General features: G+C 38.5%; 1 protein-coding gene across 7 annotated transcripts in view; it reads left to right on the forward strand.

Moving 5' to 3' along the window:
• Window positions 1-23,076, forward strand: part of GRIA3 (glutamate ionotropic receptor AMPA type subunit 3) — a 308,174-nt gene that overhangs the window by 152,893 nt on the left and 132,205 nt on the right. For all 7 annotated transcript variants that reach the window (XM_063721254.1, XM_063721253.1, XM_024240714.3 and 4 more), the window contains one exon: window positions 21,207-21,260. In XM_063721254.1, the coding sequence (XP_063577324.1) occupies window positions 21,207-21,260 (54 nt within the window). The remainder of the gene's footprint in view (window positions 1-21,206; window positions 21,261-23,076) is intronic.

Genomic DNA, 23,076 nt, shown 5'->3' on the forward strand with positions numbered 1-23,076 from the left:
CTTCTTCTCCCAAGTGCATATTAAGGACTATATGTAAAAGAGGAGATCCCATCCCTCTTTGTTTTCCCTGCTTCCCAATTTCCTAATGGCAAGCTTCCAGAGTAGATCAATACATGGCCAAACAACTCACTGGCCTTCCTTCATCTCTTACTGTATTTTAGTAGGTTGTTCCCTTTTTTCCCCTGCCTCCAGCCATTCCAGGTGTCTCTCGGTAAGTTGGTTGCCTTATTCTTCCTTTTCAAGGACACTTTTTGTTACCTAACCAATCATGGTGTCCAAATTGTGGTCACTATTTCTTAATCTAATGACATGGCAATTTGATGCTATTACTTAACACTTATTGGGCTACCTGAATTAATATTTTGAAGCAATAATGCACCCAAAACTACAGAATGGTGTCCCAAAAGCAAAACCTATGGTTGGATTTCTTAAAGATGTTCATTGGAAACATGGTTTATCTTAAGTCTAACCTAATATCTTTAGGCCCTAAGCAAGTGAGACTCTACTTGTGGTAAAAGCCTTCAACAACATATGTTAGGTGACTTTGACACTCACTGACAGCCTTAAATAAACTTCTTCTATAAATGCAAAGATATTTATCCTAGGAGTTAGTAGCAGACATCAGTATTCTATATTTAGGAATTTTATCTTCGGCTTATTAAAAAAGATGGCCCGATTCTCCAGTCATACCTCACACTAGACTGGCTAGACTTGCTTTGTGACTGTTTAGAAGCAAATCCCCTCTGGGAAAATAAAGAGAAAAAAAAACTCATTCAATATCATTACTTTGAAACAGCAAGACTCTTGTTTATTTCAGATGACAGAAGCTTTAGGGTCAAAAAGGAAATGTTCTACTTAGTCAACAGTTCCCTCCTCCCATTAAACAAAAATCTGATAAATGTTTGATTATTTCTTGTGAGGTTTGGGGGTTTTATTTTTAAAATAAACACAAATTCAAATTAATTTTCATTAGGGAACTTTTTGAGAGTCATTGGGATGGCTGAAGACACCTTGGGGTTTTGTAAAGCAGAGTACAGAAGGCTTGAGGCAGGAGAACTGGATTCTAGCCCCAAGCTGTATGAGTTCAAGAAATCAATCTCTCTACATCTCCATTTCCTGAACTGTAAAATAAATCTGTGGAATATGATGGTCTTTTCCAGTTCCATCAGGCTATGGTTCCCACAGCTGTGAAAAACAAGGTAGGAAATCTAGTTCAAGAAATATTGATTGATTCCCAACCCATTTTGCCACACTCAACGCTAGGGTGAGGAGAAAAGGACATGTCTTCCCTGCTGAAGAAGCTTGCAATCTAGTAGGGCGATATGTCAATGCAATAATTCTAGAAGTCAGAATATAGTAAATATCTAAAAATGTGTGAATCAACTTTCCTGCTTTCTCACATTTCCAGGCTGGTGACCATCATTGATTTCTTAGCTGACTGACACTCTTACACACCTCAACATCAGTGAGCTTTGCTGAGACTTGGAGACAGAGATGATGGGAAGATTGAGATAATGTATCTTAAGGCCAGGGCACAGCCTGGAAGTTTATCATTTACCTCTATCCTTAGAACACGGAACAACAAATGTCTGCATTAAAAAGAGTTTCTGGTTGATCAAAGCTGTGCCACATATGTATATATAAATAAATATGGCCTCAGCCCTTCTAGGAAATACCTAGGGAAAATCCCTATTAATTAAGGGCTTCTGGTAATTGGATTCTGATTAACTGAGATTTGTTTATCATAAGCCTATCATAAGTTCCTCATTATATCTATATTCACTGTTATCCTACTGCTCAGATCCAACATATAGTAGACTGCAATACAGATGTATTAAATCAACACCTTTTCTTCCACCCTTTAACACCGCATTTTAGCATTAATGCTGGTATCTTATTCCAAAATTATAAAAATATGGACCAATTCAAATAGAACAATAAAACTGATGCAAATATCCTCTTTATTTTGAGTTAATCCCATCACTTAAGTCAAGTGAGATCTCCAATTCATACTTTAAAAAAAAGGAAAGGAAACACTAGCCATTTATAGCTATTTCATCCCTCCATAGGCAGTGAATATGTTTTTAGTGGGCAGAGGAAGAAAGAACCCTAATACCTCTTACTTTGTATGACTTACACTGTGAACACTCAGTTAAGCCTTTGCAGACACTGAGAGATTAAGTCCTATGAGTTAGAAATACCAGCTTGTAAACATTAATGAAATTTTTAAAATCATCATCCAGCTTTATTAGGAAATTTTCCCAGATTAAGAGCAACAAAAATGTAGCAATTAAAGTGTTCGTCACACAGCTGCATGATTACAGGAGTCTTGTTCTAGATTCTAACAGACGCTGTAACAAACAGTTTTGTGAGGGCTGCAAGAACCATAGTTTACCAAAGCAACACAAAAGCTAGTTATTGTTCAAGTTCACATTGCCACAGGACCCTTATGTTTAAAATAATTTACACTCTTGAGCTCCTCTACTGAGAGGCATCAAGCATGTAAATAGAGCAATAACAAAAAGTAAAATAAAATGTGCAGACTCAAGTTCTTCACTGCACTAACATGGAAGGGCACAGGACATTAATTGATCCGTGCAAAGTTCTGGACTTTGATGAGACCAAATGTGGGAATCAGCCATGGACTAGTTTGATGTCATCGTTACCAAGCCACCACCTGGCCCGTCCAGTCAAATTAAGCTCATCCTTTCAGGGACAGCTTTACTTCAGTCCAGATTTGGCAAGGTCAAACTATCTCTGCTCAAAGGTTATGACAAACTGACAAGTGAGGGGCACCATTCAATGTGCCCTGGTGGGGGCTTGAGGAGATTGGTGACAATTAGTGTTACATCACTAGGGCTGGAGCCAAAGTGGAAGAGATTCATAGCCAGATACCACTATTACATACATATATTTAGAAATATATATTATATGTAGCCTCCCAAATACAAACCACCACCACCCTACTCTAAAAAAGAATAGCAACTGATCAAATATTTCCTAAAGGAATTCAGTATTAAGCCAACAACTAGCAATCTGGCTGAGTTCTATCTATTTCAAGATCATTGTGTGACCTTGCACAGCCACCTCACCTTTCATCATCTCAGGAACTTCAGCCATAAACTATAAAAATCCTTTCTTGCCTTACTGGGATGACATTAGGATGAATCAGGCAATTTCTCTAAGGTATTCTAAGATCCTCAGAGAGGGCAAGTCTACAAATACAAGGTATTATAATTAGAATCACTGCACCTCATTTCTTAAGGGGGAGAAAATGAATAAGGAAAGGAATATGTGGTCACTGAGCTTGAGACTCAAAAGGCATTTAAAAGCTCTTTCTATCATCTGAGGTAAGTTTCAAGAGAGGGAAACTGATCTGGTGGAGTCAGAGAAGAGTTCAGTGAAGAACCTTCATGCCACCTGTGAAAGTGGCTAGGACATGCTCCCAGGACATTAGAAGCCTTCCTGTTTGTCTTTGACAGTATAATGTTATTTCACTATGATCACCGTAAAGGTTTAGATTTGTGAATACCACCAAGAGAGTGGCAAGTGCTTTGATTATGATGTTGTAGGCCAAAAAGATCTTGCCTTCCATAGTGGGATTAATTGTTCATAAAAAAAGAATAGTATATTCAAACTCAAGTAGTTTAGCTGAAATTGTTTTCATGCCTTTAATTATCTCAATAGCAGAAATCATAGCTCTAGGTATAACTGGATAATTAGCGGGGACAGAGAAAGGAAGAATGGGATCCCTTTCAGAGTTCAGCATTGGCCCAGAATGCTCCTGCTGAGCTTAAGAATGGGGACACAGAAAAAGGATAACTAGGTGAACGGATTTGCAAATCAGAACCTGGGGATTATGCTATCTAAAAGACATACACATTTGCGAGGTAAATAAGAGAAAAACCAAAATAGAGTGTGACCTCAGTAATACTCTGTCTTGGATTAAGAGATAAGGATCTAGAGACACTGAAACAATGGACTAGGTAGCCAACGAGGGTACTGTAGAAAGCTTCTTAATGGGCACTTTTAAGTACCTTGCCATCACTATCTTTTGAACAGCTCTGAGGGTCCTTTTCACTCCTCTTGACCTATTTCAAACTACTGCTTGTGCTTAACTTGAAAACTTCCTACTCAACAAATTGTTCCTCCTGCTTCCTTTGACCAATATAAAATCAATTGTTGTTTGACAGAGTACTTTGTTGCTGTTTTCTCAAAGGTGCAAAGGGGGAAAAAAACACCTTATTTTTACACACATTAACTTAATTTCAGTCTTACCTACTCAAGCACAACATAATCCTTCAAACTCTGACTGAAGCCCCTTCACCATTTGGTGTCCATGGCAACCGCCACCAAGCCACTCAGAGAGTTGCAAGCAGTGGCAGAAAAGTGCATCTCCCAACAGAGCCATTAGCTCTTCTGCATTAACCCCATCAATAAAAGGTGGCAGCAGGCCCAGCCCTGCATTTTCTTTCATCAGGGAGGAGGAATGTTGTCCGTGTTTCCTTCCCAGATTGTGAGAATTGGGTGTGGCTATATCTCACACCCAACCTGTTGAAAATAAAGCATTGAGTGTAAATTATTGGAACTAAATCAGAGGACAATTTTCACTTGAGAAAACTTCCCACTGGTATGCTTCCCCAATGACTCTGTCAACTGCAGCCTCCACCACGACACTGCTTGCTAAACTACAGCCAGTAATCTTAAACCCCACAAAGACAATAAACATGAAATCCTAGCCACTTTCTTCTATGGTTCTTAGCACTCAGTGACCTACAGGTCATATGCTTTGTTACCCATGTCAAGAATGCATGCGTGACAATTTCATGCCATCAAACTCCATTTTATTTATTTATTAATTTATTGAGACAGAGTCTCACTCTGTAGCTCAGGCTGGAGTGCAGTGGTGTGATCTTGGCTCACTAGAACCTCTGCCTCCCGGGTTCAAGCAATTCTCCTGCCTCAGCCTCCCGAGTAGCTGGGATTACAGGCATGTGCCACCACGCTGGGCTAATTTTTTGTATTTTTAGTAGAGACGGGGTTTTACCATATTCGTCAGGCTGGTCTCAAACTCCTGACCTCGTGATCCGCCTGCCTCGGCCTCCCAAAGTACTGGGATTACAGGCGTGAGCCACCATGCCTGGCCCCATCAAACTATATTTTTTAATGAAAAAGAGCAATGTTAATAATGGTCTAGTTACTGGAGGATTTATGAGCCAATAGTAAATGGTATGGTTTCTCCAAATATGGAGAAAGCTGTTCAGTCTACAAATTGTTTTTATGTGTTCCATATTATTTGCTTTGTTCAGAGCTTAGCTTAAAAGTTGTCAGATAGGAATTTCCCTTTACTGTACTCCAGAAGAAGACTAGGATGTTTCATGGGAATGGTTCTGTTTATAATGTCATTACAACAGAATCCAACATATCTAACAGAGATGTTTTTGCATAAACAGAACCATCTCAGACTAGGTTCTTTGTAGAAACTAAAAAGGACCCACTACTCAAGTGTCCTCTTCATAGAATCTACATAAATAGGAATAATATTTAGAGTAGAAGGAACAAGTGAGTGGTTTTATCTTCTCAACCGCATGAAAAAGAAAACAGAAGGCTATTATGCACAATCCTTTCCAGTAGATCCTCTGAAATATAAGGAAACAATTTCAAGCTCTCCATAAAAAGCAAGACATCATGACTAATCACACTGCCTATCTCTGTAGTCCTGGATAAGGACTAGTAAAGAAAAAGTGAAAAACCAATAAGACATAGTTCCAGCCCTCAAGAAACTCATAGTTTATAGGGAAGCAGCCAAGTAAACAGATGATGATAGTCTAGTGTGATAAGTGCAGCGGCAGAGGGGAACACAGATCTTAATGGAAATGCAGAAGAAACATCCTAACTCAGCCTGACTCAGATCAGGCAGACCTTTCTCCTCAGGATTAGTTGAACTAAGTTTCCAAGGACCCATTGAAGATCATCTGGTTTGGAAAGGGATGGAAATGTATAATTGCATAAGTATGACAATCCCCACTTATGTGTCAGCATGAACGCTAGTAAGCAGTGCTGATTCAAAAATTGAAACTGACTCAGATGTCATAAGACAGAACAGTAAAACCTGACATTAATAAGAATATGGGTTATACTGGCCAGAACACAACTTGACCTTTCATCATGACCTTTGGATCCTCAAGAAACAGACATTTTCCATCTGCCAGTACACTAACATGGTATCTGAAATGAGACGATTCTGCTTAGGCATTAAACTACCTCCCTTCATTTTACAGTGAAGAAACTGGGGTGCTGAGAGAGACTGACATACATAATGGCCACACAACTAGTGAGTGAAAGAGCAAGGATTTAAACACAGATTTTACTCCAGTGCTCACAGTCTTGGTGCCACACCACCCAAGACTATGCCATTACATGGACCAAATAAGCATCTATATATGGGTTCACCTGAATAGGCCACCTGCCTTCTTACCCCCATTTCACATCCCACCCAACTGCCTGTAATTAGCATTTAGATTAAGATAGTCTATTCACTTGAAAGCATACTATATCAGAAAGATAAAATTTAAAGTTAATATTACTTCCCATCCTTCTTCCCAGTTTTTGGAGTCCTTTCCTTTCTCATTATCCACAAACATTAATTGTATATCTGCATACAGGCAACTGTACTGGATGATGTGCACTCTAAGAAGTATGAAACTGGAGCCCTGCCCTCAAAGACATATCGTTTAATTGGGATGGTAAGACATGTGTCCTAAGTTGGGTAAATAGTTAGTAGACTGAGGGAAAGATGAGAAGTAGAGATTATATAGGAATTCACAGGGGAAAGTGCACTAGACAACTGAACCAGAATATAAGGCTTCATGAGGGCAGGGTGTTTTGTGTTTTGTTAACTGTTATATTCCTTGCATCTAAAACAGCTTGGAGCTTAGTAAGTACTAAATAAATATTTGTTGAATTAAATAAATATGCTTCTTGACTTGTTTTAGGAAAAAAGTCCTGATGTTTATCATTTGGAGACTAACTCTCAGTCCTATATGCTTTCCATTTTGTGGATTTTACTCATGGTACACACATAGCAGGAGCTCTCTAGGGAGACTTGTAGAAATGACTATTCACCCTATGACGACTTAAACCTTTGCAAAACCCTAGCAAAGCTGTGTTCTCTGCTGCTCCCTGCCACGGATGGGTGTTTCCCAGAGATGAAAAATAACAGGGAGCCAGAGCTTTTTGTTTGTTTATTTGTTCATTATGACCTCAAGCTCTTTTCAGCAAAGGGCACAGCCCTTAGATAGCAATGCAATTCTGGGAAATACAACTCCATTATTTGCTTGGCTCATCTAACAAGATAGAATGCAGACTCTGATTTAAAAGCAAGCTCCTTTAATGAGTTTTAGTTAGGGTTGATGGATAAACAGTTGTTATTACTGTCAGTGGGCACAGGTTGTAAATGTCTGTTTTCAATGCTTATATTCCATTACAGGGAACTCAGATGGGCATCAGAATACAATTTCCTTTAAAAGGTGGAATTAAGGGGAAACAAAAAAGCAATTTCAAATGTAGTCATTTTGTGTATCCCCAGATGGTCAAATTCTTGGTCTTCCAAGGCTCCACATTGCATTATGATTTTTTGTAACTTATTTCATTTTTACCATTGTACAAATTCTTATTACTTTTGGCTTCAGGGCTTGGAAAGATACGGACAATTAGAATGTATCAGAACACTGAAAGGAAACCCAAGCATTCATTAAAAAAAATGAGTGAGGCTAAACCCATCCTTCTCTCACCATGGCTTACACTAACCTCGCAGTACCACAGTGCTGTGCCAGCACGTCATTTCAAGTAAAAGATCTATATTAACACAAATGGAGAAGGATCTGATTTCATAACAAACAATGCTAAATTTGTGTGCTCTCTGATTTCCTCCAAAAGCTTACAAAGCCAAAATCGCGTTCAGTTCTGTGGGTGCATCTAAGAAATTAGAATATCATGTACCACCATACAGGTATTGTGCTAAACATATTGCCCACTATAATCCTTTCACCTTCTGAGAGGTGTAGCTCAGAAGGTACCTGGTTTATCACAGAGTCTAAAGAAAAAATAAGAGGCCACACCTAAAGCAGGCTTATACTTTAAAAACAAAAACGTTTTATTAGGAAACTTTCCTGAACTAAAGCAAGAGTAAACACTGCCTTGTAGAGCTTTCCATATTTTTCAAAGATTTTTCCTGAAGTAGCTTCTTCATCCTCTGAAGTAGATAGGACTAAGAGTGGGGTTTTTTTTTTTTTTTCATTACATAGATGAGAAACAGACATAAGAAGGTTAAATAACTTGCCTAAGACCATATGGTTAAAAGCACTAAATTTAATGCTTATTTCCTAAAGACCTAGACCTATTTTATGTACCACATGTAAAGGGATGCATTTGGAAAGACAGCAATGAAACTCTTGTTACACAACATTAACTATGCCTGCCCCAATCAGCGCCCCCTGCTTTTGAAAGGTATAGCTAATAACCTTTACTTTGGGCTTGGGCATTTCTCTTTCCCCCATCCGCACTCTATTTCCTGAAAGAACAATTAAGATCCATCTGGGACTAATTATAGCAATTCTTGAATTTGAACTTGCAGCCATTACCCAATTGAGGTCACTTATTTTAAATTAACTTGCCTGGTCAGAACACAGGTTTGGTTATCTTCAGAACCCAGTGCAGAGAGGTACCAGCTCACTCAGACTTTTAATTAACTAGCTAAATAACCTGCACTATGACAAGCTGCCTATGATTTGATGGACTCATTCATTTGCATTCAGACAAGGATCAAAATACATTGTCAGAGCTTTAGGGACTGAGTCCTAGAAACCTTCACAGTCTCTTGTTGAAGGCTGTGAGCCACTTCGCTTTGGTTACCTCTAATTATTTTTCCTGTGCTTTTGTTCTGATTATCCAACATTCATCACAAGTGCAGCTTGTGATTAAACAATGACAACCCATGTCATATGCTGATAGGGAATCGAAGATTGGAGCCATGATCATATGAACCAAGCACAAAGCTTTGCAAAATAATTAGAGGAAACCAAAGGGAATTCCCTGGATGCCCAGCAACAAAGGAGAATTTCCAAAGTTTCAGGCCACAACTGTTCCCCACTTAGGTAATAATACATCATAATGGTAGGTACTCAGTCTTTTTTTAATTGAATTCGTGGTGGGAGCTGACCATCCCACAATAGTAGTGACAGTTGTTATCATCAATAATTACTATTACAGCTTCCAACATTTAGTTCCCGGGTTCTTGAGTCAGATAAATCAGATTTTGACTTCAAGCTCTATCATTTTCAGCCTGTGAGGCATGAGACAAATTATCCAACTTCTCTGTGCCTCAATTTCCTTACCTGGAATATAAAATCAATAACAATGCCTACCTTAAAGGATTGTGGTGAAGCTTCAATGAGATGAAGTGTGTGAAACAATCGTTTAATTTCGTTTAACACCATGCCTTGTACATAACAAAAGCTCAATACATTTTAGCTAATGTTTGTCTTGTTACGTCCCACCACCAGGTTTTTATCCAGGGCATCTTTCCACCTGGGATCCTCTCTTCTCCCTACCAGCAACAGTTCCCCTCGTCATTCAAAACCTAGTCTAAAGATCCTTCTTTTCTCTCCAGTGGAAAGCCTTCCCTGGTTCTATCCCCTGCATGTAAACTTGTTCAGTGCCCATCCCTTCAGTACACTTTCTGCAATATACTTTTCAGATTTTCTATTATTTTAAATAGACCATCTTCTACTGTTTCATAGGCAATCTGGACATTTCTTCAGGAAGTACTATTGTTTAAGACTTCCAGAATATTTATATAGATAACATATACAGAGAAAGAGAGAGAAAGCAAGAGAGAGAGAGACAGTGAGAGAGAGAGGGAGATTGAGCATCTCATTCAGAGACAGAGACAGAGAGAGAGAGATTGAGATTGAACATCTCATTCCATTGTCCAGGCTGGAGTGGTGCAATCATGGCTCACTGTAGCCTCGACCTCCTAGTCTCAAGTGATCCTCCCTCCTATGCCCAGCAATTTTTTTTTTTTTTTTTTTTTTTTTTACGGATAGGATCTCGCTATGTTGCCCAGGCTGTGAAACATTTACTGAGAACTACTCCAGTGCCACACACTGGGGCTGTATGCTGTGGAGTACAAGAGATGAGTAGAGATAGGGATGGGAGAATGGGAAGCAGCATTGGTTGAATCCCCTTATATTGCAGGTGTTCTGTTAGGAATTTTAAAAGCATTTTCTCATTTAGGTCTCACAATAACCCTAAAAGTAAGTGTCCTAGTTACTCCTAATGTACAGATGTGGAAACAGGTTCAGAGAGGTAAAACGACTTGTGAAATGTCACCTCATCTTGGAAGAGGAAGAACTCGTCGATCTGACTCCAGAGTCCACTCTTATCATAACTATGCTTTATTGCCCAACTCACAGTTTTGTTTTATCAACTGCAGTGTTGTATGTCAAAGCAATACATAAACTTTAAAGTGTTATATATGTGACATAAGGTGATTGCAGTATAGCAGATGCTGTTGGTGCCCTACCCATATCCCCTCAGCACTAACCTTTCCTATACCTGCCAAAAGCATCCTATTGTAGGCACATGCTGTTCTCCTCTTGAAGACTTTCTCTCAGCCTGGGAGTGAGACAAGTCAGAAGACTTAGGGAGGAATTAATATTTCCCAAAGCAGTTATAAGCTAAGGGTGAATGGGAGTTGAAAGTCAAAGACCCCAACTTCCTGGCCCTTTGGTGGGTGTATTGTCCATCACCTCCAGAGGTTCCAGAGGTAATTTGCTGATTAATACACTGTTTTGTCATCTTTCTTCTCCCTGTCTCATTTCCTCGCTCCCCTACTAGTTCTTCATAGAATCACTTCCAACTAAATTACTGGCCCTCAAATCTTTGTTTCAGGGTCTGCCTTCAGGAGAGCCCTGTTTAAAACAACAATGTTTCAGAAATTCTTTTTTTGGCTCCTTTCCCAGGAGTCTGGGTGAATGTCCTCATGCTGCTCCCTGCCTACCCAGGACTTACCAGGGGTGATCCCTAAGGGACCACCTCATAGATTCAGTGTGTCCCTTCCTATCCACTTTGATGAGGATCCCATCATTGAGGGTCCTGCTTTTAGATTTTCAAAGTGCATTTATTATCAGATGGAAAGGTGGTTCTTAAATTTCAGTGTGCATCAGAATCACCAAAGGTGAGATGTTAAAATGCAGGCTCCCTGGCCCTAACCCAGACTCGAGAATTAGCGTCTCTGGAGAGGAGCGCAGGTGCTTGCATTTTCTAGATTCCCCAGGTGATCCACATAGTATACACTTTGAGAAATACTGTCCTAAGACATCCATGTAGACTTGGCCTCAAGGGAATGTCGATTATGTTCCTTAGTGCTATCTCTACCTCCAAGGCCTCTGTGGCGTCAAGTAAGAAAGCCTGGAATAGTTATGCTTCCCTGCTCCTATAATGAAGCATGAATAAGTCCAAGAGCTAGATGCTACTGTCAGAGTAGGGCAGCCCAAGACGCCTAGGCAATGTTCTACAATGCGGAGGAGATATGCGTCTTACTGACTGCCAAATTATTGCTCTCACCTCTCTCACTGCCCACCCCCAACCCCTATTCTCCCCTGTATTGGAAACACTGTGATGACTGCACATGCCCAGTTAGGTTATGACCTGTGCTCCTTTGTCTCTGGGTGGGAGCCCCCCTTTACAACACACACACACACACACACACACACACACACACACACACACACACACACACCCCTCCTTCCCAAACATAGCTACTGTAGAGTTTGAGTTCATGGTTTTGATCAATGCTAGGGGAGGGAGAGGATGGTGCAGGGGAAGGTGGCAGTGTGGGTTACTTTGTTGTCGGTTTACCCCCAGCTTCTCTTGTCCTTTTTGCACTCTCAACTTAAACGACCAAACTCCAAGTACAAACCTCAACTCCTTCCCTCCATCTCCAGCCCAGTGCCATCCTAACCAGTGGCCCCAGTACTCCTCTGCACCTGAGTAATGATGCCTTTCCACGGCCCCCATCCCACAGCAGCAGGAAACCTCTTCTCTACCTTTTGAGCTTGGGGGACAAAAATCAGGGAAGGCTTCTTGGAGGAGGCTGCATATGACCTGGGCCTTGAGGGACTGATGTGATTTCTACAGAGAGGGATGAAGGGAAGAGGCATTGAAATAAGGAGTAAGGAAGGGAGAACAAAGCTAATATAGGATAAGCATTGGGCACTCTGTTAAGAACTATAGATACATTATTTTATTTATTCCTCACTGCAATTCTATGAAATAGGTACTAATGGTAGACCCATTTTACAAATAAAGATAATGAAACCCAGAATATTTAAGTTAATTGCCCAAAGTCATACAGCAAAGTAGGAATTCTAAGCCAGGCAGTCTAGCCTGTACTCTTAACTACCCTACTCTACTGCCTCTCGACTATTGTAATCCTTATTTTACAGATAGAAATCTGAGGCTGAGAGGTTAGGTAACTTGCCTAAAGTTACACAGCTTATAACTGGCAAAGCTGGGATACATTGTCTTTAGCAGATACCATTCTATTTACTATCTAATCATTCATACCCTCTGTAACTTAGCTTTTTTCACCAATCATTTCAGTCACCACTTCAATTCTTATGGAGTCAGCCCTGGATACCATCACACCAAATGCTTATAGTTGCTCCCAATAAAAATCTTTCCCCTAGTGTGTAAGCACTGTAAAAGAGCAAGGCTCTTCTGAAATCAAGAGAAATAGCCCTCTAAAACACATCTCTCTTCATTTTCAAAATAGCATTCTATTTAAGTTACCTGTTTGTCAGGTTCCCACTTATAAAAGCTACAGGAAAAATTTCTCTAGATCTTTAATTGGAGACAAAGTACTTTCTATCTATAGCAAATTATGAGTTAATCATTCTCTCCTCAGTTGTACCTTGTACATATTTCTGTTCTCGCACTTCTCCCACTGGGTTATAATTGTCTGTTAACTTGGCTTTCTTTCCCACTTGAATGTGAGATCCTCCAGGCTAAGGACCAGGTTACAGTGACCTCTGTATCTCCATGGTCCAGCCCTAGAATTGGCACAGAGCAGGCATTCAAAACTGTTCATTAAAAGAAGAGAATAATGAAATGTGGTTAATAAATGCAGCCCTTCCATCCACTTGAGATTTTAATCAATATTCTTTCTGAATCCAGTGGTATGCTGGAAAACTGGCTCCCAGAGAGCAAAATAAAAAGCCCTGATTTGTAGTATTGTTCGATTTTTGTGGTGTTAGTACTCTCATCATGGCTGATTTCAAGCAACCAATGGTTTCATAACTGGCTCACAAAATTTCTGAATATTTAACAATGGGCTTTCAAGAGCCCCCTGTATTTCGCTGAAAGTCTATAATTCTGCCTAGGGTGCTTGTGTTAGCGTGTCAGTGTGATCGGAAAGGTGGATGAGTCGGGAAAATAATGCCAGATGCAAACAGCAGGAGCGAAAGACCAAACCAAACATTTGTGAATTAAGAGAATTCTGTGTTTGCCTCCCATGAACTAAGCCTCTATCATTTGTCATCCATTTGGAAATTGAGGTCCACTTAGATGACATGGCTCCCAGTAGAAAGAGAAACCTGCCAAGTAAGCAATTATCCTGAAAAATCAAAGGCCCGAAGAACACATTAGGTTTCTCAGAGATATTTACTTTTATTCGAAAATATAAACATGTTCACTCACTTCTTTCAGCAATCAGAAAATCTCCATAGATGAGGATATCAAGTGCTGGAAGCACTGCACAGATGGAAAATGCATGGACGAGGCATAACTAGGGAGTTCAAAAGGAGAACATCCCATCCTCTACATCCCCATATGTTTCTCTTCCCTCCCCACTCAGAGGCTCCATTGTTCTAGGCTGGACTTGGTCTCTAATACACTACCCTACCAGCCATGCTTAAATTTTGCACACAATAATGGAACTAATAAGTAAATGGCAGGATTTAAATCCAGAACCATCCGACTTCAAGATTCATGGCTCTTTCTAGTACATCAGCTTTAATAAATACCCATTTGTTTGCAGCTTTAAGGGCAACTCAGATAACATTTATAAAGAATTTAAGACTCTTACAAGTTTAAACACTGTAAGGTATCATTTTAGGTGTGACGAGTTATTGATCCTAATAAAAACCTAAAGATGGAGAGGTGTGACTCTTGAGCCAATGAGGGAAGTCTTGTTTTATCCCACCCACCCTCAAGTAGCTGTGGCTGGAAATAACACACATTTGAGTAACTACTCAGCCATATACCAGATGGTGCCATTCCTTAAAAAAACAAACAAACAAAAAAAAAAAAACCAAAGTAATGAGTCCACTGGCACTCTCAAGCTTGCTACTCAGTACCCATACAGTGCTTCCAGTATATCTGTCAGATATTCATGATTATATTGCTTTGGGCCCAAACGATTTTGCAAAGTCTATAGAGAACACAAAGATACAATTTGATATTTAGAATAAGGGTGTCAATATTAAAACCAAACATTGTTGTGAATGTGAATATAGAAATATATAAATAGTTCACAGTAAATTTCACAAAAGATATCAAGAATGCTGTAATTTAAAATTTACTCTATAAAATAAATTTCTTGCTAATTTGGGGAGATAGCTAATATCAGAGAAGCTACAAAAGTCATAAACATGGTCGTGTTAAAGAAAAACTAATTTCCCTTTGCTGTGATATTCTAGATTGAATACTAGTTAAAAATCACTCCAATTCTGCCCTCCAAAAAAATCTAGAATATTTCCAAATATAAACAGGATGCCATGAAAAGTCCTCTAGATAAGGTACTCCAAGAACAGCATTTGGAAATGCAACATAGCTTGATAAAGCATCATTTTACAGGATGCTGGCTGGTGGAAAGATTCAGGAGTTTAAAGTATTTATTATTGGACACATGACCAAGGACTCTAGCTGATCAAAGCTGCAGGCATCCTGTGTGGGGAAATACATGTAAATTGCCTCAGGAAATGGTTTTGTAAGTTTCCAGATTTTTTACACAGTCCCAGGCATCATTTGCTACCTTCCGAACTCTGTCCATCATTTTGCTCCTTTACAATACTCAAGAAGATTTGAAAGTAGATGAAGATATTCTTAAAATTTCAACCATAAATGGGAAACTAACCTTTCATCAGGACAGGGAAACCTGATCTACATTCTCTCCCCTAAAGATATGACTGCTTTAAGGCAATATTTCCCAGCATCCCTGGTGGTACACAAGAGGATTTTCAGTGACACCTAGATGAATACATTTTATTTTCATACAGTTGTATTTATTTTCTTGTATTAGTGTCATTGATATTATCCCTCTGGACATGACTAGATTTAAGTAGTGACTAGCTATAAAGGAAAAAATTAAGTAAATAATAGTCATGTGATATGCAGATAAGACAAAAATCATTAAGGACGTTTGTGAAGGAGTGAAATTTGAGAAACGCTGTTTTAGGATTAAGACAATGAAGTGTTCCCACAAAGGTCAACATGTATTTAAATGGCCGTTTATCCCCAATAGCAAGAATAATCTGTTGCTCCTTTAATTTATTCATGGCCATTTATTGCCTCTTATTTGCATTGGTTCTTTGCCTCTCCTGCTGTTTAGCATTAAATCTTCCATGTATTCCATTGAGTCATGATGAATGCAATGTTAAAGTCTGGGAAGTGAAACTTCCCAAAGACATGTTCTTTGGTGAAATCCTTGTTCTCTAATCCTCACATCCTAGCATTTTATTTGATGCCTTATTCAATTGCCTTCTCTCTGCATAAGCTTCCCTGTAGACAGCATAAGCATTGATGAGATTCCTCGGTTATACTTCCATGTTCCTTCTTTACAAAAAGCTTCAGCCTTTCTTTCTCCATCTGTACCACCCCCACCCCCATTGCCATTGGCCTGACTTTGGTATGGGTGATTGGCTCTTTGCCTCACTAATCCAGCACATTTATTCAGGTGATGACTGCAATATGAAGCATTGTCATTCGCTGATAGGAGAGCATGTGTGTGCAGATTAAGATTATTAGAAAATAATTCTAACAGAATTGACTTCTGGTATGTATTTTCGAAGACTCAGGCAATTTAGTACCTTGGGGCTTTTATTCATGAAGATGAATGCCTTTTATCATATGGAAGATTTCTTCTGTAAAGTGTGGCATGTTTTAAGGCTGATTTCTGTAGCACACCTCTTATTCAACCTCCAACATAGCCAAATGTAAATAGGATGCCATACGACAACAGTATCTTTTTTAAAAAAAAAATTAACTAGGAGAGGAGGAAAAAATGAAGGGGGCTGAAAAATGTCCCCTCTTTGAACATAAAGAATGTGGTCTAATAGCTTTTTCTTAAAGAGAAAGTATTCACACAATAAATGAAGAAAACTTGGTGAATTAAACCAGCAACGCCCCACACCCACACTTCTCTCCTAGCCCCTCAGACATTTGCAGGATGCCTAAATCAAAGAGAAACAGAGTAAGGTGAGCATCAAGGCATGTTGTTCTGTACTCAAAGCAAGATCAATCTTTATACATAGATCCTTTTTTGGCGCTGATGTAGAAAATCCAAACAAGGAGATACTTAGGTCTACAAATAACCTAATCTGCATACCAGATGGATCTAAGGGGGAAAAAAACATACACACTTCTCCACACACATATTTTTTTCTAAAATGTGAGCATAGAAAAACAGATGCTTTTGCCTCCCAACGGATCTGTGGGCCTCTCTCAAGTAGTCTTGTGGAGCAATTTCATTTCAAATTTCTAAAATTATGAAAATGTCTAGATTAAACATTAAATTGAAAAGGAAAGGGCCTCTTACATAGAAAACCAAATGAATATTTTATGAATTATTTTTAACTACTCAGTGATACCCAACCCCCAATTTCACAGATGAGTGGATATGGGGAGGGGGCCAGTAAGAGGAAGTCTCCCCAGAATGGGTTGACTATGATTCACTAACTTCTCTGACAAATAATTTGATGCTATATGCACCACTCTGTGTATTAGTATGTAAGAGCTCTTTCTTCTGCGAATGAAACTCTGCTGTTTGTTAAAGCTTCAGTGAATAAGGATTGTGGCATTTTTTCTTTCAGATCCTATATGTGAGGATTAAAATAAATTTCCTTAAAACAATAAATTTTATCTATATTTCACACATTTCCCCTTCTTACATTTAATATATCTGCTATCATATCAAGCCATCCATCATCTCCAACAAATCTTACAAAAGCAAAGTGAATACAGAACATGGATTTGGAAACTTGCTATTTCTTCCTTAAATTTCATGGTCGACTGTAAAAACAGCTTTTATACTTGAAGTTCTGCAACTAATTCAGAAAGAGCTATTATAATTACTGTAAAAGCACAGTTGAATATTCTTTTGGTTACCAGAGTCATTAAGTAACTGAGGGTACAATTTATGCCTTGTTCATCTATAACAGATGGAAAGAACAAAGATTTAGGATGAGCTGAACAAGAACCACTCCCATTAACTAGTTCCATTACGCATCGCACTAAGTACAATCCTCCCATCCCACCCTATTCCCACAAGCCCTGTACCAAAAATTCAAAAAAGGGAAAGATCAAGAGCAAAACATGACACTTTTTGTGGTGAGGCCTCCTGTAGCTCACATCAGTAGGACCATAGCTGCTCCACGTAAGTAAGGTTTCAAGATAACTGAAATTTACTGTCTTAAGTATTGGGACTTTGAGCATTTCTTCTGGAAACGTTCCCTAAAATATGCATATCCCTGGGTTTTTCAGCAGAGATTACTGAACACAATAAACCATAGCCTGATGACTTAGGGAACATCCATGATTATACTGTACAGTAGTATGATGTTGTCTCCTTTTTTCATCCCTTCTTTCTCCTTTAAGTCAGTCTGTCACTTCCACTGCTACTAATGTACCTCTTTCTAATATCAGTCCCTCCCTTCACACACACCCTTTCTAGTTTGCAGCTTTTAGTTTACTGTGAACTGGAAAACCAAGATTGGTAAGAACTATATGTTAAGTAAGAGTTAAGGCACTGAAAGCAAGGATGAGGAATTAATTATGGGCTTCAATACATCAGCTTTGTGACACTTTAATGTTCCTATCTTTAGATAAGCTTCCTATCCCAGTTTAAAGCTAAATTTTGAAAGGGTGTTGTTATAAGAGAGCTACCTTCAAATAAGTAAATTTGTTCTGAGCAGACCAAAGTGGGCCTGAATTAAAGCAAGTATCTTGATAGCTCCAAGTTTTTCTGAACCTGAAAAACAATGTCTCAATGAATGACCCCTTCCCACATTTATATAGCATCACACACTTAAACAATGCACATTTCAAACTTTTTTTTTTTTTTTTTGAGATGGAGTTTCGCTCTTGTTGCCCAGGCTGGAGTGCAATGGCACGATCTCAGCTCACTGCAACCTCCGCCTCCCGGGTTCAAGTGATTCTCCTGCCTCAGCCTCCCGAGTAGCTGGGATTACAGGCATCTGCCACCACGTCTGGCTAATTTTGTATTTTTAGTAGAGATGGAGTTTCTCCATGTTGTTCAGGCTGGTCTCAAACTCCCAACCTCAGGTGATCCACCTGCCTCGGCCTCCCAAAGTGCTGGGATTACAGGCGTGAGCCACCGCACCCAGCCTCAAACACTTTTGGAGACATTATCCAGTTTGATCCCAGCAACACTTCTGATATAGTCAGGGCCAGGTTATAGATAAGGAAATGAAGGCTCAGTAATTTGCCCACAAACAAACAATTAGTAAATGACAAGACTGGGGTCCTGGGTTCTCATTCACTGTTCTTTTCACAACACTGATGTCTTCTATTGCTCCCTCTCACCTTCTCTACACACAAAAAAACACTAAGCTCTGCCTCTGATGAGAAAGACGTATTCCTTTTCCTTGGGATTCCTTCCTTATTCCTCTCTAAGCTCTGCCAGATGTCTTTAAGAATATTGCTCATTTTTCCAGCAGAACTCAAAACCCTCTGGTTTTATTATGTTGAGAGTTGTCAGTTAATTAAAAATTCAACAAATGTGTGGTCCCAACTTGCCACCAAAAGTTAACAAATGTCACTGGCAAGGATGTTTCTTGCAAGCGGACACTGAAGAATACATCCCAGAAGATACCTAAGGGCTCATTTTGTGTCATGGAAGCATGAGAAATCACATCCTCAAGACATTCATTAACCTTTCATTTCCTCTATAAATAATCAGTCAGAAATGTGGCTCATAATTTAAATTAATCAAAAACAATGCTCTCTTGTCCTCTCTCTCTCTCTCTCTCTCTCTCTCACACACACACACACAACACACACACACACACACTTACTTAAAATGACTTGTTGAAATGACTTGAGGGCTTGTAATGCCAGCATCATAGTCAAATGTATGGTTCCACTTCTCTGGGTCAACTTAAACATTGCCTCGTCCATGAAGCCTTCCCTGTCCATCTCAGGCCTTAAATATCTCTTCTTCCTCTTGTCCAAGACTTTATAGCAATTACTAGCATTTGCTACTTAGCATATATTTAGAAACCATGTGAAGTACTGCCAAAAGTATGGGTTCTAGAGGCAAATGGACCCAGATTCCAATCCCAGCTTTACCGCTTCCTAGCTGTGTGGCCTTGGAAAAATTACATAAACTCTCTCTGACTGAAATTCCTCATCTGTAAAATGAGACTAATGATACTTAATCTGTTAAACTGTTCTGGGGATTAAATACATATAAAGCACTTAGCACCGTGCCTGCATATACTAGGCACTCAAATAAGGACAGGTAGACTTATTATTATTACAATCTTTCATGTATAGTTCTGGTTTGATATGTGTGCAATTTTGAGGCCTTCTCACTTTGTTCTAAACCCTTTAATAGCTACATCCAGAAAGAAATTTATCATAAAGCTTAAGCTTAATGGTCCCTCACTTGCATAGCTTCTTTCCAAGGCCTTGTTCCAAATTAAGACATTCATAATTTTATATTTTTTTAAAGAAAGATCCTAAAATTGCATTAGCTTCAGGCCAGTACAAAACGTGGTTCCACCTCTGGTTGCATCTTTAACCTCTATGTTATCCTGTTCCCTCCATGGGTACTCATTGTAGTACTTTGTACACAGTTAGTACTCAATAAAAATCCTCAATTAACCAGAGTTTTTGCTGAATTTGGCTTCAAGGAAATAAACACCAATTATTTAGCCAAAAACTTCTAACTTCTAACCAATACATTTGGTTGGAAAATATTCAGCCCACTCACATATTTTGAGATAATAAAAATGTACTTCGTGAACTGTACAAAGTACATTTTTATTAATACAAAGCCTATTATTAGACTTTGTACTAATATAGCATTATTCATAAAAATTATGGTAAGAATGATGATACTGAGGAAGGGTTTCTCAACCTTAGCACTACTGACATTTTGGGCCTGAGAATTCTTTATTGTGTGGGCTATTCCAAGCATTGTAGGATGTCTAGCGACATCCCTGGCCATTACTCACTAAATGCTAGTAGCACCCTTCCCAGTTGTGACAATCAAAAATGTCACCAGGCATTGCCAAGTGTCCTCTAGAGGAATCCCTCCTCAGTGCCCTAAGGCATCACGATCAGCACCAAAAGATGTACAAGCGATTACAAGTCTTTCATACTAAAGCAGGAAAAGGAAGATAATTATTTTAGAAAAGTTTTCAATAAGCAAAAGCAACCTCGGTTAACCTGAAAATCCCATTAACCCCATTCCTTGAGTGTTCTATTCCCTTAGCATTCCAGATAACAAAAAAAAAAAATACTGTACATTCTATTTTGTACTTTGTATGCAAAGTTCAGCTGATTTTCCATCTCAAAAGCTAAGTACAGAAATCGAGTTCATGAGTGGGGGATCTTCAGCTTCATCACTTTTGTCATCTATTTTAAGTGACAGTGATGCTATTGACCTGGAAGTTTAGGGAGTTTTTTTCCCCTTGTTTTGACATTTTAAGTTTGATATTAGCAAGTCTTCCTGTTTTATCTAGTTGAAAGCGAAATGCAACAACGAGAAATCTGATCCAATTAACTGTGATTTTCCTGTATATAAAAGCTCTAACATTTTGTTCTAGCCACCCCACTGATTGTGCAATTGAAAATGTCCTTCTTGAATAAGCAATATGTCTTATTTCTTCTTTCTGCAGGTTGTGATCCTGGGGAAACACTCAAGAGGTTATCACTACATGCTCGCTAACCTGGTAAGAACAAGCAAGTGTCCCTGGGCAATATATCCTATTTAGTTTGCATTTTTCTGTAATCATCCAAAAAGGAAATACATGAAGTACCTAATGCTTTCTCCAGAAACTTGGAGAAATGACTTCGGTAAATACCAAAACCTGAATGCAATAGCCTTGCTTTCAATTATGCTGTCATTGTTTTAGCTGTGAAGCAGCTATATTCTTTCCTAATTTAAAAAATAATTTGATATGATTCTTTACTTATTTTTAGATTCAATTTTGGTTTGAAATGTAAACTATTTTAATTGGGTTTGAAATATAAACCATGGAATTGGGGACACAGGAAACTGACTCTTTCCCAATTGATTCAAGTATATGTGCAGATCAGTACTGCATTTGTCCTTTCAGAAGCAGACCACTACCAAATCTTTTTGAGCCAGATGTCAGAGTAGGTTTCAACATAGTACATTATATGACCCTGCCAAAGTGTATAGCCACCTTTCTACTTACATAAAACACAACTTGAATCTTTACTTTCAAACTTCCCATGCCTTTAAAATTTGTGACACTGTAGAAGCTAGTATTTCATTAAGGTTATTTTATACATTTTCTTTCTCTGGAAGGACAATTTGTTTAGGAATTAACAAAATTGCTTCTAAATTAGTAATATCTGTTTGGCAGAGGTTCTGAATAATACCATCTCCATGAAATGAAAGAGAAATGTCAAATTATCGCTATACTAAAAATCTATTAAGTTATTACATGAGTTCTAACCCCAATTTTGTTTCATTAGCACAACAGAATCATGATCATTATAAAGCTCTTAAGCCAAAAGAATAGAAACAAAGGTGAAAGATTATTGTAATTATATTCTTATTTTTTATCAAAGAAATATCTAATATCTTATTTTGTTTTAATAATGAACATTTTTTAAATGAAAAAGGAAATGTTACTTAAACCTCTTTCTTAGGAGTATGTGCATTCAAACACTTTATAAGATGCAGATTAGAGCTACTGCTTTCAAATGTAGTGTGCATTTTTCTCCAATAATTTGCTCTAAGTGGAGCACTTAGTCCATTTTGGGAATAAATGAATGTAGTATTTTAGAAGAAGAAATCTTGATTCTTAAATTACATCCATGTATTTTCAATATGGTTTTTAGGCAACCAACAAATAAAGGATTTTTTTAATGCAATGGAGGTTAATCTGTGGCTTGTCAGGATATATGGATGTCACAACAAGGCACCTGATACAGTTATTGATGACTTTTTATCATTACTTTCTCACCAGAAAATATTTTGCTCTCCTTCTTTCCTTCCTTTCTGTTTTCTTTCCTTCCTGTCTTCTTTCCTTCTTTTCTTCCTTCATCTCTTTCCCCTTTCCTTCTCCTCTGATTTGTATGTCCTAGAAAGCAGCAAGGTTTATAGCACAGTGTTTAAAAATGCAGGGTTCACCAATCACTGACCATACATGAGGTGACTTTAGGTAGTATACACATGCAAACTTTTTTATTTTAATGAAAATATATTTCCTTACTATGTATTAGAAAAATATAAAACTAGCACATCAAAATTGAAATTGTATAGATACTATTACTTCAAACAGGGCTAAAATAGAGATATAACAAAAGTAAAATATGTTTTTAATGTTCAAGTAAACAATAGCAAGGGGGATAAAGAGATATAGCAAAATCTGGGTTTTGCCTACCTGGTTGTTTTATACATGAATGACTAAGTTTGAGACATAACATTGAACTGGGGATCAGAAAGTCTGGGTTGTCAAACTGACTTTGCTACTAGCAAGGTAAGGGATCTTGGGCAAGTCACTTCACCTCTAC

Source organism: Pongo abelii, chromosome X, assembly GCF_028885655.2.
Source record: "Pongo abelii isolate AG06213 chromosome X, NHGRI_mPonAbe1-v2.0_pri, whole genome shotgun sequence".
In the NCBI taxonomy this organism is placed as follows: domain Eukaryota; kingdom Metazoa; phylum Chordata; class Mammalia; order Primates; family Hominidae; genus Pongo; species Pongo abelii.